General features: G+C 43.7%; 2 protein-coding genes across 5 annotated transcripts in view; one reads left to right on the top strand and one right to left on the bottom strand.

The window, feature by feature from the left end:
* Positions 1-2,300, bottom strand: part of FIP1L1 (factor interacting with PAPOLA and CPSF1) — a 37,234-nt gene extending 34,934 nt beyond the window's left edge. The window contains exons 1-2 of one of the 4 annotated variants that reach the window (XM_036382492.2): positions 2,065-2,300; positions 1,329-1,368 (exon numbers count right to left, since the gene is read on the bottom strand). In XM_036382492.2, the coding sequence (XP_036238385.1) occupies positions 1,329-1,368; positions 2,065-2,146 (122 nt within the window). In that variant the 5' untranslated portion in view covers positions 2,147-2,300. The remainder of the gene's footprint in view (positions 1-1,328; positions 1,369-2,064) is intronic. The other 3 variants (XM_036382491.2, XM_036382494.2, XM_036382493.2) reach the window with 3 other exon arrangements.
* Positions 2,301-5,377: 3,077 nt separating this feature from the next.
* SCFD2 (sec1 family domain containing 2) overlaps positions 5,378-18,294 on the top strand; it is a 185,784-nt gene continuing 172,867 nt past the window's right edge. Inside the window, exons 1-2 of the mRNA XM_036382488.1 lie at positions 5,378-6,113; positions 10,726-10,894. Of these exons, the coding sequence (XP_036238381.1) occupies positions 5,378-6,113; positions 10,726-10,894 (905 nt within the window). The remainder of the gene's footprint in view (positions 6,114-10,725; positions 10,895-18,294) is intronic.

The following is an 18,294-nucleotide window of genomic DNA, read 5'->3' on the forward strand; positions in this document are numbered from 1 at the left end:
GTATTTGTTACACTTTTTGTCCAAAACTATGCATTACGACAGCCAAATGCCAAGCTAGACACCATTGACCAAAAACTGGAGTGCACTGTTTCTAAAAATCATTTTGGCCTCCATGCAAGTAATTTTCCTAAGCGACAGCAGTAGTGACAAACATGCCAGGTCAAGAAAAGGTAACTGAACATAAGGAATCAACTGATATGGAATAGCTTCTAAATAAAGAGCAAATAAATAAATAGAATTCTTTGTCCTGGAAGAGACAGGATTCAAGACAAATACAAGAGAGGCCTAAAAACCTGTTAAGTGACGTGGAAAAAGTCAAAGAAAGCAACTCTGTTTCTTATACTACAGAAATAATGGGAATCAAATAATCGCACCCCTAGCTGCTTCACAATGATATATATAGTCATGTGGTGGAGTTAATTACTGCTTTGTCATTCTGTGCTTGTCAAAGTCGACATGAGTTCAGAAGAGCAACTGAGCAAGCTTATGAACAAGCAAGCAATCCACCAAGGCCTAACCAAATGCAAGAGTTCTCACTGAAAAAACGGAAACAACTACAGAAAATAACAATGTATGTTTTCAGAAATTGATTTTCCCTTTATTTGTTTAATATACCTTGACAATAATTTCCATATTTTACCAATTATGAGAACTTCCTTCATTTAGCACAAGTGACTGATTCCCTTTTCCAGTCACTTCTCATTACTAATCTCCATTAACTTTGTTAGATTTTCAAGGGAGCATCTTTGTGCCCTCATACAGCTCTTTATAACTCAAGCAGGTTCCCCTCAGATACTTCCAAAGCTTTCCTAAGTTTCTCTAAGTTTCTTTGAAATACTGTCTTACTGGTTAAAAAAAACAAACCATGCTAACCCTGCAAAGCCTAAGCAGATGTGATCTGGACATCAGACTACCTGGTAATCTTCCACTGCTTCCTTGTACTGCTATTTTTGTAACTGCACTGCAAACTCTTCGGGAGACAGGATGTTTTTCGGTTGATAAATTATCTCAAACAAGTCCTGATCCATCATTAAGATCACAAAGCACAATGATTACAAAAATAAAAGACCTGTTGGCATCTTGTGAGTGGTTATTGCTGTCCATACAGTTAAACTAACTTTCATAATTAAGTGACCCAATTTCACAAGTACAGCCATTTCAAAGAAAAGCGAAGTCCAAACATACTATCTTAAGGACACTTTCAAAGACACCAGAGTGGGTTCAGGTCCTACCAACTTTGAAAGTTGGTAGGAGCTGGGAAGAAGAACATAGTGAACACAGGTTTTGTGCAGCCATGCTACAGGGCTTCCAGTTGTCAGGATACTCACCTAGATTTTTCTTCCTCTGGTCTCTCTGCTTCATTTTCATCTACCATAAGAGAAAAGAAACACAATATTTAAGAATAAAATCCCTAGGGGATCAACTGTGACAGATTATCTTGGGATGTAGAATATTAGGCAAGTCTTCAGAGACATACTGACTATTGAGACATATGCTTAACATTTTAGTTGTGAAATCAGTCGAGCAGACCCCTAAGCAATTACAGTGCTCTGCACTGACAGGTCCACCACATGGGCAAGGTATAGTTTATATGTTTCATTCATATCTGAACGTAAAGATAGTCCCTAAAGTTGTATAAAAAGTTAATAAATAAAAGGTTAAGTCTCTTTCAGTATTTCAACGCCGGGAACTCGGGCAGCAGAGCACCAGGGAGAGCTCGGTGGCCCCAGGGGTGCCTGTGGGGCAGGGACACCACGCGGGGCTCTCGCCGCTGAGGCCCAGCACGCCTCGGCCTGCGCGGCCCGGGCTGAGGGCCCGCGGCACCGGCACCGGAGACCGGGAAAGGGAAGGGGCCGGAAGCCGTCGCCCCCGAGGGGCTGGCCGGGAGGAGAGAGGGGGCTGAGCAGCCACGGGGACGACGGGACCGGGGAACCTTGTTCAGCGGCCCGGCGAGGCGGCTCACGGCGCGGCCTGCGCACCCCCGCACGGCCCCCCCGCCGCGGCGGCGCCGGGCCGGCCCGCTGGGGAGGCGGGCTGGGCACGGGGGTCGGGGAAGGTCCGTACCGCCATAGAGCCACTCCTCCTCCTCGTCCCCGGCGGCCCCATCGGCGTCCGCCGACAGCCGCTCCGCCTCGCCGGTAGACATGGCCGCCTCCCGCGGGACGCGCGGGCCCGGCCCCGGCAGCGCCTCCCTCCGCCGGCCGCCCCGCCGCGCCGCCCCCGGGCTCCCCCGGCGCCTCGGGCCGCGGCCAGGCGCTGCACGGGCGGGCGGCTGCGAACGCCCAACGCGGCCTCTCGCGGAGGATCCTCCGCCGCCGCCGCCGCCGCCCGGCGCTTCCCCTCCCCCCGCGTGAGTGACACGCACAGGAAGCGGGCCCGGCCCGGCCCCGCGGCGCCCCGGGCACGGGCTGCGGGGGGCGGCCCGGCCGGGCCCGGCCCCGGCCCCGGCACTGCCCTCCCCGCCGAGTCGCCCGGGCACCGTACGTGCGCGGCCACTCACCGCGCCTGTGCTTTCGCCGCTCTCCCGAGGCGCGCTGCGAGAGCCGCCTTCCCTTCCTCCCGCTGCCGTTTGCTCTCGGCGATCCTTGTTCTCTCCCGCGTCCCTGGACGGCCGTCCGTCCCCTCAGCAGGGATCACCGGCAGCATGGCGAGCTCCTCGAGAACATCCTGCCTGTCTCCAGAAGCAGGACTTGGCTAAACACACGTACACTCCAGTGTCGTGGTTCTACTGGCGGCTGATGGCAGCTGCTGAGGGAGCGTAACCGCGGGGTAAACACGCCGTGCCTCTGCTAGTACTGTCCCTCGGCTCAGGGACTGTCCAGCTGGACGTGGTATTTTAGGTTTAACAACTCTTCATAGACTTTTTTTATTCCCTCCACAAAATTCCTGACTTTGTTTTTAGGTACAGTAAGGATTTAACCTTTGTAGTGTGCTGTGAGTGTCCAAACGTGTTTCTATGTTCGAAGTGTTTCTATGAATTTCATTAATTCTATTTTAAAAGTGGTGGGGAGTAGTGAGCCATTTTTCCTGGTGATTTGCTCACTTTACATCTGTGAATGCTAGACAGCCGCAAGATGCATTAGAAAGGTTAAGTACCAACAACTGTCCAAATAATTTTCAACCAATTGTGTGTACAGATGGAGCTTGTGGTGTTTCAGGATGTATATGAAAACTAAAACAGGGACCTGCTTTTTCACAGCAGGTCAGTTTGGGAAAAATCAGACTAGATTTGACTTGACTGTAACATAAACACAACTCTCAGTGAGGGGAGCTGATTTGAATTGCCTGCATAGAGAAGCTTGTTTGAAAGTTTCATATACGGCATGACATTTCACTGGAGTTCACACGAACAACCAACCACTCAAAATTTTTTTTCACCTAAAATTAAATATCTGAGTATTGTGTTCAGGTAATGAATTATGTGGTGTAATTTGGGTAGGTTTTTGCTATTTCATTTTTTATGCAAATAGTTGTGGAGTCAGCAAATGGTTTTCCACCATTGAGTCACTTGTTTCTCATAAGACAAATGCATTTATGTAGTACCTCTTCATAGACATCAGTGTCTGAATTTTCATTCCTGTTTTGTTTATTTTGCCATTTAACACAATTCTGGCTGACATTAAATGACACAGCTGAATTCAAATAGTTTCCTTTGGCTACAGACACAGAAGAAAGAAGGAAAGAAAGGAAGAAGAAGAAAACCATGTCTGAGAAAACTGCAACAAGAGTAGGCTAAGAACAAAAAATATCTTAAAATGCTTTGATGCAGATCATCCAAGCAGTTTTCCTTGTACAAACCTTTAAAGAGAAATCACAGAGAGCTGGTGGTGATGGAAAAATCCACTTTAAAGGCCACTTTGAACAGTTGTGGCCTTTAAAAACTCTTTCTTCTAAAGCTTTGAGTAGCTGAAAGGCTGAAGACAGAACGCATCTTTGCAAGCTGCATCACCATCTTCAGTCACACATTACACCCCAGAAAGCCACAAAATGATACCAAGTTTATGGGAACCCTTTAGTACAGCTCTTCTTCTGACACAGTATATGTCACCTTGCACAAGGGATAAAATAAGCTGTAAAAACTACTTAGATAATCTTGTTCTGTAATTTAACCATTGTGCTTTAAACTGATTAACTTAATTTTGTCTTCCAGCAAGTAATTCTTGTTTTTTTCAACACTGGCTAGTTGTAATCTATACAGTATTAATAAAGTAAAAAACTATTAGCTTTCTTAAAAAAGCATCTAATGTTTTGACAATAATATCTGAAAAACACCTTTCAACCTTTTAAAAGAGGTCAGCCCACCCACCCCTTTTCTTTAGTGGGTTTAAAGGTAAATAACCCCTTTTAAAAGGTATAATTTGTCTAGATTTTGTCTGTGGCACTCAACCATAAAGCAAAAACTCAGAGATACATAATCTCTGAGGTAATTCAGTCTGAGAGAAGGATAATTCTACTTGTTTATAAACTCAGGGGCCCAGTTTTAATTATCCCCCATCCTTTCTTAGTGTTCATTTTTCAAATTAAAATAGTCAAGAAGGGCATTAACTTACATATTTTTCTAGCATCATGAAGCTATATGCCCTAACGTTAAAATAACAGATTAGTGCTAGAACAGCACAAAGAAAGGGAAGAATGCATCTGAGTAGCAATGTCAGTGGAGAACACTGAAAGGGAAGGATCTGATTTAATTACTGGAAATCTAATGAATTCGGTGTTACTCATGTTTTTCAGTGTTTTGAAACCATTTGTATCTGTAAGAGACCTAAGAACGGCAGTTAAGCTGGAGGTGAATTAATTAAGTATTTTATCTCTTTATTAATGCTGAGAATCCTGCTATGTCAGAAAAGGTGTTTTCCTGGCAGTGTACCAAGGAGGCTGCCCAAGTGAATACTGTGTGGAACGCAGATTTGCCAGCGGGCCATCCATTCTCTGTGGGTGCTTGTTATGGCGCTTTTTCTCGATAGCTTTGAAACTGATTTCGAGATCAAGGGCTTTTAAAGGGGAAAGTGAAATTAAAATAATTTGTCATACGTCTCTAACTGTACAGAGAAAAGTCGCATTTACTGAGCAAGAGTACTCCGTGTTGCAGCTCCTTCACCAAAGCACTTGTTAACACTCACACAAGAAATACACAGTGGTAGGGCAGGGAGCAGTGATGAAGGTCTCGCCTCTCGGGTGCTGAGCGTGCAGAGTGCCAGGGGAAGCGGCCGCTCCCGCGGCGTCACCCGGCAGTGCCGGGGCACGGGCGGGGCTCCCACACGGCCGGGGACAGCCCCCGCCCCGCCCCGCGCACGCGCAGCCAACCCGCGCCCGCCACGCCATCGCGCGGCGCCGGCGGCGCGCCCGGCACGTGCGGCGTGTTGTGGCTGTCACCGCCATGGCGGTGCCGGAGGTGCTGCGGCAGCTGAGCCGCCGAGCCTGGGAGCCCGCGCTGGCCCGGGCGCACCGCGCCGCCGTCCTCATGGACGCGCCCTCCGCCGAGGCGCTGCACTGGGCCGGCGGGGCGGGCGAGCTGCTGGCGGCCGGGGCGCTGGCTGTCAGCGCGCTGTCCGCCGAGGCGGCGGTGCCGGCGGGGGCGGCCTGCGCCGTGTTCGTGGTGAGCGGGACGCTGCGGGGCGGCGCGGCGGCCGCGGTGCGCGGCGTGCTGGAGCGGGGCGCCGTGCGGCACTGCGTGCTCGTGTGCGGCGACGAGGCGGACGGCGGCGGGGCGGCAGAGCTGGAGGAGACCTTGCGGCGGTGGATGGGCGAGGGCGGCCGCGCCGAGGTTGTGCTGCGGGGCCCGCCGCTCCTGGCGCCCGTCTCGGCGGAGCTCTGCCTGCTGCCCGCCCTGGCAGCGCTCCTCCCGCCGCTGCCCGGCCCCGGCGGCCCCGGCCCCGCAGAGGTCGGGCTGGGTGCGCTGCCCGCCGAGCTGCGGGCGGCGGTGCGGGCCCTGGTGGGTGAGCTCGACTCTCTCTTCACCGCCCTTGGCCTGAGAGAGGAGAGCTTCGCTGTGGGGGCCCTTAGCAGGGTGGTCGCCGCTGAGCTGGCAAGCTACGCCTCAGCCAGAAACAGGAGGAGGACAGCCACCAACAAGGCATCTGTCATCTTCGTGGACAGGACGTTGGACCTCGCTGGTAAGAAATCCTCAGCTGGTATGGGCTGTCATTCTATAGGGCCCATACCCACCCCACCGGGAGGGTGTCAGATAGTGGGAACCCCGGTGACCTGGTGTTACCAAAAATCCATATTCCATTTTGTACAGTGTCCTCCCATGGCTATATAGTGCCAGTTCTGGGTCCTGGGTGGGATTGCTCTTGAGATCTGGTCTGCTAGAATACACTTGTTCACTGGTTACCAGTGATGGTAAAACTCTGGGCTTCTTCTGAAGCTTGGAGAAACATGTCTGGGTTCAAAGCAGTAGTTCCTGTAAGTGCCACATTATCCTGCTCCAGTAGGAAAACTTGGTGTTCCAGTATTCTACTGGTGATACCCAATGTCCTCCTTTCTGTTCCAAAACAGCTATTATCATGTGGGATATGTATATGATAATCTTTTGTCTCAGTGTCAGTTTCATGCTTCCTGGATTAAAAGCCACTGCTCTCTAGCATCCAGATCATCATTACTCGCACTATCCAGTTGTTTGGAAAAGTACCTTACAGGCTGCTTCCATGACCCCGGATGCTGTGCCAATACCCCTAGTGCCAGGTGCATCCTTTCATGCAGAAGTTGCTCAAATGGTTTGGTTAAGTGGTGGTCCCTGGGGGTCAGTGACCCCAAAGTCATACTTAACTGCCCAATGAACTGGTGCTGCTTTCCAAATTAGGAGAAAAGTTGACATAACTGAGCTGGTTGCTCTCCTGTTCCTGGTTCGTGTTTAACATGATGTTACAGAGTAAGCAGTGTGAGTTCCCTTCCACAGGTTAGTGGTTTGAAGAGTAATTGTATTAAGCCACCAGGTGTGCAAACAGTTCTTCATCTGCTGGCACTGGGAGCATGTTTAATAATCCCAGTGGCCATGATGATTGCTTGCACACCCTTGTATCCCAGTGGATCATAGAAAAGAAGAGTAAGGCAGAAGGCTCTGCTGGAAATCCAAAGTCTTGTTTCTAGCACTTCCATTTTGCTGCAAGCTAGAAACCTTAACTGTGCCTGTGTGCCACCTTGAGGTGTGAAGGAAATATCTGCATGTTTCAGACTAAGCCTTATGGATTGCTGTGAAGGATCCAGTGAATCTGTCACTCTTTATGTCTGTCTAGGGAGATACACCTCTCTGTGTAACCCTTAGCCATATCTATGTGCCTGAAAGTGTTTCTGTAGGTATGTGTATTGATATAGGAATGACTGCATTTGCTATCCCAGTCATACATACCTCCTGCTGGCATGCACAGGGTGGGGGCCTGCTTCTGTTTGTAGTCAATAATTCAGGTCATAATTTTTTGCCACCACATATCATGTAGCAAGTACTTGGCACAGTGTTGCACCCTGCAGCTTGTCTGTTTCTGAATTTTCCTCCATATTTTTTTCCCCCCATAGTTTCACCATTGTGTGTCCTTGAACTGCTGTAGGAACCATAGCTATCAACAAGGTGCTAAAGAGCAGCTATGAATCCAGGCAGTTAATGCTGTGCTGAGGTTGGGAAGATTGATCAGAAGAATGCAGGAAAGTGGACTTGGATAAGGAACCTTAAAATGAAATTATGAGAAGAGTGTTGGTTTGGGGTGGGAACAGGGAAAGGGTTTATTTTTGCACTCAGATAGTGAGAAGAAATAAAAACAAGAAATAGAACCAGATGTGGGATGACAGGGAGCTGCCTGACAAGGAGACTCTTGGGGAGGTATGACGAGAGATATTTAGTACCAGCTTAAACCTGGGAAGGGAATTGTGGAATCTTGTATTTCAATAGGAGAAGGTTTTTTGGAGATAACATCAGGGGTGCAGTGAGCAGCACTGGAAGGAAATATCAAAGCTCACAGAATAAGGATGAGAAGTTACAGGATTTGTTTTTTTAAGATTCTATTCTCAGTATCCATAAATGAAATTAAGATCCCTGCATACAACCGTTCTTTTGTTACCAACAAATGCCTGCAGAATTCATTGGTAATTTCATTGAATTATTGCTGTGGTTTGGATGTGATACTTGTGCTATCGAATACAATGCAAACTGAAGGAAGAAAAATCTGGTGCATTTCAGAGGTAAAGTTGTATATGAACCTGAATTTAGTGCCACACAATAAGATTTGTTTCATTGGTTTGCTAAAAACTGTACAGTAAAGAATACACAGGTTGACCTTGCAAATTGTGTCAGCTACAATTTGTGTCAAATGTCACCTATTCAGTTTGTAAGTTATAATGTAAAGAAAAGTGAAATTAGAACGGCATGATCCCTAAGAGTTCTTGTATCCTGAAAGCTAGATGTTAGCCTGGCATGAAAGCTCCTATTTTGCAGTGGTCAGAAAACTTGTTGTCTCATGAATGCTCAGTCTGTCTGTACTTTGGCAGCATTCAAAACCATCAGCTGTACCCTGAACACTGTTGCTCATGAGAAGCTGCTGAGCAGTCTGTTGACTGTCCTCAGAAGTGGTGAGTAGAGAGGATCAAAACTGGTCCCATGCACCCTTCTGAAGTCAATGCAGTCTGAAAGTGACTCCCTGTGATTCCTTGTCCTAGTCTTGTGAAGTTTAACAATCTTTTCAGGCTTGGTTAATTTATGCAGTTGATTGGGGTGACAGTGACATTTAAAACCTCCATGAGATGTTTTGTGGTTGTTTTGATGAGGCATGGCAAAGGCCAGTAGCACTGGTGGACCAGTGGAAACCTCCAAGAAGTATCTGTCATGGGAATGAGACAGAGGCTCTCATGGAAGCAGCTCGAGTACTCTGAGTCTTCCCCCTATGCCAAGAAGAAAGGAGGGATGTCAGTAATTAATGTGGGTTTATTTGCATTTGAGGTGTTTCTGGTTTAACCAAATGTCTTGTCTAACTAAATGTTGCTCACATGCAGCATGTGTGGAGAGGCAGATGTTGCTTCCAGTATGTGGGGTGGAGGTTCAGAAGATTATTGTTGTTTTTCCTGTGCAACTTTGCAACTGTTGCAGTGTGCCTTACATGTGACTGATCTAGTAAGAGCAATGTAGGGATTTTGGAGAACAAGACAGCTTAGGGAGTCACAAAGACAGCCCAGCTCATTCCATCTGTATTTCACTGGTCTAACTCTGGCTGGGAATGTTAGAAAGGGAAGTTGCTGTTATTCTGTAATTGTTGCAGTTTTTGGTGAAACAAATGGGTAATAAACCAGCTGAGTGGTCAGATGTCCACGCTGCAGTACCACCCTGTGTTGGACACTTGTGCCTTCTTTGCTTTCTGTGGATAAAGGTGTTGCCAGCACAGAGTTTGGCTTCACTTTATTTTCCTTTTTCATCCTTGTTTCTCTTTTCAACATTTTGCAATACAGAAAAGTGGATAGACCATGGAAAATCGTGGCTTACAGCCTGGATACCTGGCTGCTGTAGAATTGCTGGAGACAGTCTTCTGCTTCTGCTATCCAAGAGCACTTAATAATCTGACCTTAGCAATGTACTCTATGTAAAAGCCTTGTTTGGATTTATGGAGCATGTGAAGCTAATTCAGCTGTTGAAACAGATATTCTCTGTCTATGGAAATGATGAAAACATAACAGCAGATAGCTGCCACACAGATGGACTTAGATGGAGTGGGACCATAGCCTGAGAGAACTTTTTCCTGCTCTCAGTGGTGCTTCAAAAGTTCCCATTTTTCTGTTATTAAAGCTAGGACAAGCAAAACTAAGCTCAGCACTGCTGTCCAGCCCTGTGTTGATGGCTGAACTGTAGGTTAAGTGGCAGACAACAAATAACTTCAACTTGTTCCTGACCTAAAGGCAATAAGGTTTCTGATCCCTCTCTCTTGACTTTTTTTATCTGTAGTGTGTGTCATGTTTTTCTGCTCTGACTTGGCTCACAGCCCTAATAGTTTTTAAGTTGGTTGTAGAGCCTGTATTGGAAGTTCATGAATGGAAAGAAAAGCATGTGTGTTTGAAATCAGGAAAATTGAAGAAAACATGCCAGCTGGAGTTCAGAGTTTCTCTTGGAATACAGTCAAATTGACATTTTATACTTTGTAACATGGGTTGGTTTAGTTATTTCATGTTTGTTTCACCTGAGCTGCCCTCAGTTCGTATAAAAGTGATATGATCTTGATTGTGGCATGCCATTGGTAATTGTTTATTTTAATATTAGGCTGGCCTGTCTGGGTAGTTATTTATGCAACTTGTATATAGGCCTTTTAAGCACAGCCCTAGTTTATTCATGTGAGTGTATATATAAATATTTGCTTGCTTTTTTAATAACCATTGCAAATATTATTTAACAAGTTCCTTAGGCAAAGAAAAATGTTTTTCATGTCTAAGTGTAAAATCAGTGAATATCTAACAGCTGTAAAACTAAGTCTAATTTAGCAGTAATAGTAGTAATGGTAATAGGGCTTTTTAAATGAATCTTTCTGAAATGTTGTAGGTGCTTTTAACTTTACACATTTTAGAAATTAGTTTTACTTTTGTAGAAAAATATTTTTGAAAAGCTAAATGTGGTTTTGATATTAGGAACACCAGTGTCCTTCTCCCCAAAACATGTAGCTATTTTCTCTTCAATTCCTTGTGTTTGTTTGTTTTTCTAGCTATGTGCCTGATAGTTGTTGGATTTTTTTTGTTTTTTTTTTTTTCCATTTTCTTCAGGAGCAGTTGGTCATCATGGTGACAATCTTGCAGAGAAGATTCTTTCTGTGCTTCCTAAACTTCCTGGCCACAAGACTGATGTAATGGTTAACATGGTGGAACTTACAGCACTGCAGACTACAGATGAAACTTGCAGTATTATAGCACCTGGCTGCTTAGCACAACCAAAGTAAACATTCTTTTCTTCTTTCTTTTTCTTTTTTTTTTGTTTTTTTTTATATTTTTAGTGTTGAATATGTTTGTTATCTCTATGTGAAAAAATGAACAAAGAACAAGTCTTTAAAAAAATGAAACAAAAGAAAACAGTCAAGCTTACAGCAAAACCCCATCTGGTCGTAATTCTGCTGGAATGTAATAGTCTGTATGTGTACATTAAGTGAGTAGGCCAGATAAGACTTCCAAAAGTGGAAGAATCTCAAGACCTTTTAGATTTGAGTTGTTTAAATTGCTGTAGATTACTGTAGCAGAAATCAGTATAGATTAACACCAAGAATTCTCCTTGTGACATTTCTTTTTCTGAATAATAGGTCATCCAAACAGGTAGGTCTCAATGGTGACTTCCTTTTCCTATAAGCCTCTTTATAAAGTTAGCTGGATGCTGAATTTAATTTAAGGTTATATCCCTGTTTTCAAACATAGTACCTGTGGAGAAGGATAATAAGGCACAAATTCAGGTATGCAGACAGCTTCATGGGGGCCTGATTTTTACTTTAAAAAGAACAACCAAAAAGTAGTAACTTCAGACAAGTATACTTAGCTATGTATAATGTGTAGCTAAGACTTTACAAGTAAAGTGCATCAGATTTGATGTTTGACTTTCTAAATTTAGTTGTCCAAACCAAAACTCTCCTGCAGCTTCTGTTACTATGTAAAAACAAGGAAACATACCAGGTGCTGGTTTCACTCCTCAATAAATATTTTTCTCAGCAGTGCTTTAGAAATTTATACAGTGCAAAGAAGATTAAAAGTTCTTTCTCTTTTACTATAATGCTCTCCTCATATAGTAGGAAATGATTTTTTGAGATGGGCTATTCAATATAGTTTCTATTCTTCTCTTTTGATTTGTTTTGTGATTTTGCACCTGCACTGTATCCTTTTTCTTCCCTTTCCCCCCAACAAAGATTTCACAGATTTCCACTGTTAGCAGCATATGGTCTTTATTTTCTGAGAGCCTCCAGATCCTTTGTCACCTTCCATCTCTCACATGTGCTGTAACTGGGTCCAGTTTCTACATTTTGTATTGCATACCTCTTTTCTTCCATAAAAGTTGGAGAGGAAATGTTTCCTCATAGAGGTGGACTCAGTTGTAACTTGTTGCCAGGGTGACTAGCTTAAATAAAATTTGTTCTGGTTTGCTTCTCGCTGTCTGCTTTCCCACTGATTCCTGAAGTAGAAGTGAAATGTCTTTAAAGATCTGTCTACACAGTAAAATGAAGAAGCCATTGTCCATAGTAGAACTTTGTGGTATCTTTTTGTGCTAACTTTGAGTAGCTACCATTAATAAAGAAAATTCTGCCAGTGTGGATTAGCAAAAAAAAAAGATATTTACTGCCCTGAGATTGTTGACCTGTGCTACCACTCTATTCTTTCTCGCATTATAGACAATGACGAGACTAAAGGTAGTGCTGGTATGCCTTCCCATTGCTAAATTATTACTTCAATCATGTATTCATGCTTTTAGTAACAGCTGACAGAGTTTTACTATGTTCTAAGGTGGCTAGTAGTATAGATTTATATCAAGGTTTGTTTGTCTATTTGCTGGCTAATGGGAAGGTGCCCTCTGTTAACAGTAGTTAGTCTTAACATATTTTGCAGTCTCATATGGACACAGCTGCTTAAAGAACAGCAGGATTTGGCTACAAGATGCAAGTGTGGCAGTGTTGGGTGACAGCAGCTGATACCTGGTACCAAAGCAGTGGTGCCATTAACACACTGATCTATAGCAGCTTCTCCAAAATACCCACCCCTCTGCAAACTCATGGTGCAGAATCTGTTACACTGGAAATTTTTAGGAACAGATCAGGCAAATAGTTTAAACAGTCTCAATCTTGCCTTGTAGCACAGCAAAGGGACAAGATGACCTCTGAAAATCTCTCTTGTTATCACTGTTCACAACTGAAGAAGAGCTCTGGGCCTTAGAAGAGTCTCCAAACTCCAAGTCACACTGTGATGTTCAACCTGTTTTTTGCTTCTTCTCCAACTATATAATGATCAGGGATAGTTCCTAGTTTAAAATAGGCACTTCCAAACTAGCTTAAGACAGTTGAGGAAGAGTGCTTGAAACCATAACAGTGGCTGAAGGTGGTAATTTCCATTCTGTTCAACAGGACTATTTTCAGTGTTGGCTTACAAATGCTAACATTAATCTTTGCTAGTGTAAAATGGTTGTTTTTCTGAAGCACTGAAGTGGATTAAAAATTTCACCAGTAGGTTTCTGTGTCAATTCCATAAGAAATTCCTTAGGATGCTCTCAATTCCTCATCGGCTTGGTTGTTGCCCTTGGTAGCTGGCTCAGAAATGTTTCTTATAATTGAAAACTTAAGCCTTCATTTGTATTTGTAAATGATGCATGGCAAGGAGGGTTCCTCTGCTTGTAAATTTTCTGTTTACTCTGGTGAGTGAAAGTGCCAGCCCTTTCCCCAGAGACAGACCAGCAGCTTCAGTAACACCCAGATGAAATGTGTGGGGGCTCTTTCACATGAAATTTTGTGATCAGACTGTGGCATTTCAGACTCACATATTCAGAATATTTTTAAAATGTTTTCATTGTTTTCTGTCAAGTAGTATTTGAGCATGCTGTAGTGAGGGGAGAGAGAGAGTCTGGTCCTTGCATACAGCTTGCTATATTTAACTTCTCTTATGGCATGCCACTCCAGCTGAAACATCTGGGCGCAGTTACAGAGTTAGCAAACTGAATTAATGAATAATTTATGGTTGGTGTGGTGAAATAAAGCAGGGTTCTTTTCTCAAATCTAAGGAAATAATGGGCTTCTTTAAAGATTTAGATGAAAATGTAAATGCCATATGCTGCTTGAGTAACTGTACTTTGAAGGTTCTCTCTTTGTGAGGGAGGGAATTTCTTAAAAAAAACCCCAAACTTCTCTATAGTTCTTGATTTTTTTTTAGTTTTATTCACCTCAAAAATCTCACAGAGTAATTGTTTGCCCTACTGTAGTCACTGATAGGCTGCTGTTCCCGTGTGGATGATAGTAGAGTTATGCTCCTTCAGAATTGTGCCAAAATATTTGATTCATTTTATATACAGATGGATGTACACAACAGAAGGGAAACAGTTCATAGGTATTTATTTGAAAGACACCCACTCTTGATGAGAACTGCTGGTGTCTGATTCAGAAAAGTAGTAGCCACCTTGTCCTTTCAAACAGATGATGCATCACAGAGGTGAAGTTGTAGTGAAAGCTTAGTGGTAGGGGTGATTTGAAAAAATTGATTACAGTTCTCTTGCTGGTCTTTGTATTTTGATAACCCATACAGTGTTTTTGGAGAACTTCTTCCAGATTTCAGCTTCTGATTTTAAGCATGCATGTAGTGGCTTCTAGGTGTTGTCTGTTTGGATGAACATCAAGCTCTGTGTATTTGTGAGTAATCTATCCGGTAAATTTGGTAACATTTTGGTCACAATATTTATCAAAGCACTCATCTTGTGTTTTTAAGATCCTTTTTTAGCATGTTGAAGCCTCTTGTTGTCAGTATTTAGTTTATTTTGATGGAAGTTTATCTTTTCTGACTCTTGTGAGCCTGGAGCTGAGGTGCATGAAGCCCCTGTGGCTCCCTAAAACCCCAAATGAGGGTTCAGATGCCTGACTCCTGATCACAGGCCTGTGGTGTGTGAGAAATAAAGATTTATGTACACTGTGGGCAACGGAAGGAATATCTGTTTACTCTTTTTCAATATGCTCTTTTATTACCCAGGAACACTTTTGATGTGCTCTCCTATTTTGCTGAATAGACTGAATATTTAATTTGCTTATGCACATTTTAAGAACTCTCTGAATGAAGGTTTCTTGCCTGTTTTTCCACTCTTGCTTCCTTTTTCCAATGTTTGAAGTTTCCAGACTTCTTAGAATTCAGTCTGGTGTTAAAATCTTTTAAAAGTCCAGATTTTTTATTTAAAATATATATGTGTTTAATATCCAAATATCCAAAGAATATCCAAATATCCAAAGAACCATTGGACTCCTACAACAAGCGTTTTTCTGTAAAGATGAAATACTTTAATGTAACACAGTTCATGTTTGGGCTGCTATGCCTAAAGCAATTCAATAAGCAATATAGCTGAGCTGTCTGGGCACTTTTGACAGAGCAGGTGGAGCCTCTAAATCATCTGTATTTGCACTGGGGGGAGAAATAACAAGTTGAGAATGAAGTGACCGTGTCGATGGGTGTGATGCAGAAAGCATTTTTATGCAGGCCAGATGTTTGAATCACAGCACCCACAAACATCTTTCTTTAGATCTTGTATTAGGAGTGGAAAGGTAGGTGTGATGGGAGAGTGGGTTAAAAATTAGAACATTCCTGGAGATAGAATTATGACATTTCAGTGTCTCATGTTAGTGGCAGCTGAAAATACATACTTCTCCCAATCATTCTTAGTTCTGAAGTTGTTATTCACATTTTGGACTGATCAGTACTTTTCAAAAATGCTACAATTTGGATGGAGAAGAGAGCCTTGCTCCAGCTCCATCTTTGCATTTGGGTGTGATGTGGTGATTCAATGCTCCTCTGGTATTGGTGGGACTCGGATAACCCCAAACCTAAAGGAAGGCCATGAGGTGAGGGGACTTGTATTCAAGTCCTGGTTCTGCTTTCAGCTTGCAGCATGATCTCAGACAGGTCACTTAATTCCTTTCTGCCTCTGATTCCTCTCATAGTTCTTGTCCAAGGAACTGTTTTCCAAACCAGGAAAACAGGGAGTTTCTTAGGATACAAGTTTGCATACTGAAGGCAGAAAAATCCTAGGGGTTCTGATCTTTGGGAGTGCAAGTAACAGTGCAGATGGGTACAAGGGGAGTTAAAGTGTCAGGACTACTGAACGCAGGATCTCCATTTGTGTTTTCTTTAGTACTGTGTCCTTCCCACTCGTACTCACAGTGCTGTGTTGCCCTGGGGAGGGGAGACAGTTTTGAGTTGCATTCACCTGGCCCCCTTTCCTGGGAACTGATGGAACAGCATTCCAGTGATCTCTGTAGAACACACGTGCAGTATTCTTTGAACAGTCACATGTATGATGTCAATTTCAAATGAAAGATTTTTTGTGTGTGCATGGCAAAGAAAAGGGCAACAAAAAAACCCCAAAAAACTGAAGAGGAGATTATTCCCTTTAATCTGGGAAATAAAGTTTTTTGAATGGCTGATTTTATTCTCTTGAGTTTTTTTTGTTTGATTGTTTTTTTCATCGGGGAACAAGCATCTGAAGAATATTGGTGTTTTGGTTTTTTTAAAATAGTGTGGTTCTTGGATCTTTTTGGTATTTTCAGTCTTTTAAAAAAATATTTCCTTTACGTCAGCTGTAGATATTAATTAGGAATTAAACCACTACTTTTTTTTGCATGCATACATTTTTGGAAGCTTATAATGAGAAGGTAATTTGGGACACTGTTATTCTGTAATGAGCTGGAAATTTATGGCATAAATACAAGTAATTTTCCTTTCTGGAATGTTAATATTAAAGAGGAAACATTACTATTGCAGTAAGAAAATCCAGATGTCACAACTATATTGCTTCATATCCACTGCAAGTCTTGCAGAGGAGGAAGGGTAACCCAAAACAAAGGATGACAAGGCTCTTTTAGACAGGGAGAGAGGCAGCTTTGTGCTAAAAACTGCTTTTGGATCTGTCCCGGTATGTTGGTGGTGGCTCAGCAGCAGCGGGGTGCTCCCTGCCCATCCCTGCAGGGGGGCAGGAGGGGGGGTGTTCCTCCAGCTTTTCTGCTGCTGGACACTTCCCCCTGCTGGAAGCTGCACGCTCCTGCTCTCCCGGGACCCAGCCTCCTGTCCCGGCTGCAGTGCTCTGCTCAACTCTGCTCCTAAAGATTGTTTGAAACCTAAACTCAATGCTCCCGAGAAAAAAAATCCCAAACTAGCCCAAAAGAAGCCACCACCCATGGTACAGCTGTTTCCTATCTGCCTTTCTGAACAAAGTGAGCAGCACTTTGGGAAGAGAAGGAAGTTTTAACTACAGAATTTATGAAAAGCAGCCATCCCATTGCATTAAATAAGACTCTGAAACTTTCTTTCACCAATGACAGGTGAAATTACAGCCTGGCCCTGTGCTTCCAGGACTCCCGTTGTGCCACTAAGTTCCATTTTTAGGGAGATGAATTGTGCTTTAGAGGGTTTTTATGTTGGTATCTTTTTCTTTTTCAGCAGTCCAACCAAGAGATGCTTCACAGAGTGGTGGATTGGGCAGTAGAAAAGCCCCAAACACAGCATTCCTTCCTCTCTCCCCATGCTCCTCCTGCACAGCATTCCTTCCTCTCTCCCCCATGGTCCTGGACTGGCAGCCTTCCTGATCACCACTTGATTGTACTCATACAGGCTTTGAGCACAGTCCTGAATCAAGGCCTATTTAGAGTTTCTTCATTGTTTGAAATTTCTCAGGGCATCTTCTTGTTGGAAGTAAGAGCCTGGGCTGGATCAGCTTCTGGGGTTTTTCAGTCAAGACAAGCCTTCCAGGAGATGCTTTCTGCTCAGTTTCAAACCAGCCAGAATCAAATGAATGTAATTGACTGTTGTCACAGGATGAGATGAGCAAGCTGATAAGATTTATTATATTTTACAATAAATGTGTATATTTGCCCAGATGCTTTCAACATGGGACCTCATTGAAATGGAAAAAATGAAGGGGTGAGAGGGCTGTGCTGAGAGTGGAAAAGTCTGGAAAGAGGTCAGGACCTCTAGCTTTCCTGTGCTGTGTTACATAGAGCATTGTTAGAAGACCTTGCTGCCTCTCTGCAAAACCCCAGTTTGCTGCAGGAGTGAGTCCCCTGAGGTAGGCAGCAGAGGAATCTCATGAAGGTTTTTTGTCCAACCATCCTCCTCCCTAATAGGTGCCATATTTTTGTCAATTGTCTGTTACAACAGGGCTCAGAAGCCTTAGAAGTTGTCTTCTAGATAAGAGGAAGTTTGAAGCTTATTTTCCTTGAGATAAAGAATGAATTGAGCTGACAGGCTCTTGGCATCAGCTGGGTGGCTCTTCCTTATCTATGCCTCTCAGCCCACAAAAAGGACTTCAGGGGGCTGTGGGAAGCTGGACTGCTCAAGACTTCATTCTTGTACTTTGAGAACCTCTAACTGTCCTCTTTGTCTAGGCTACCCAGGCTTAGTAATGAGAGGGTTCAGATGGAATTCAGACTGTTTTTTCCTGGGCCCTCTGACACTATCATAGCAGTCCTTCGAGTACAAGGATCAAGAGTTTTCACATACTGTTGCCTGTAGAATCAGTTTGGTGAAAATGGCAAAATCAGAACTTTCATGCTTAATTTTTTGAAGACATTTTTAGTTCTCAAGAAGAAAGACTCCCTGTATTTGTTATTCTCCATATTCTCT

This window comes from Molothrus ater, chromosome 4, assembly GCF_012460135.2.
Source record: "Molothrus ater isolate BHLD 08-10-18 breed brown headed cowbird chromosome 4, BPBGC_Mater_1.1, whole genome shotgun sequence".
In the NCBI taxonomy this organism is placed as follows: Eukaryota; Metazoa; Chordata; class Aves; order Passeriformes; family Icteridae; genus Molothrus; species Molothrus ater.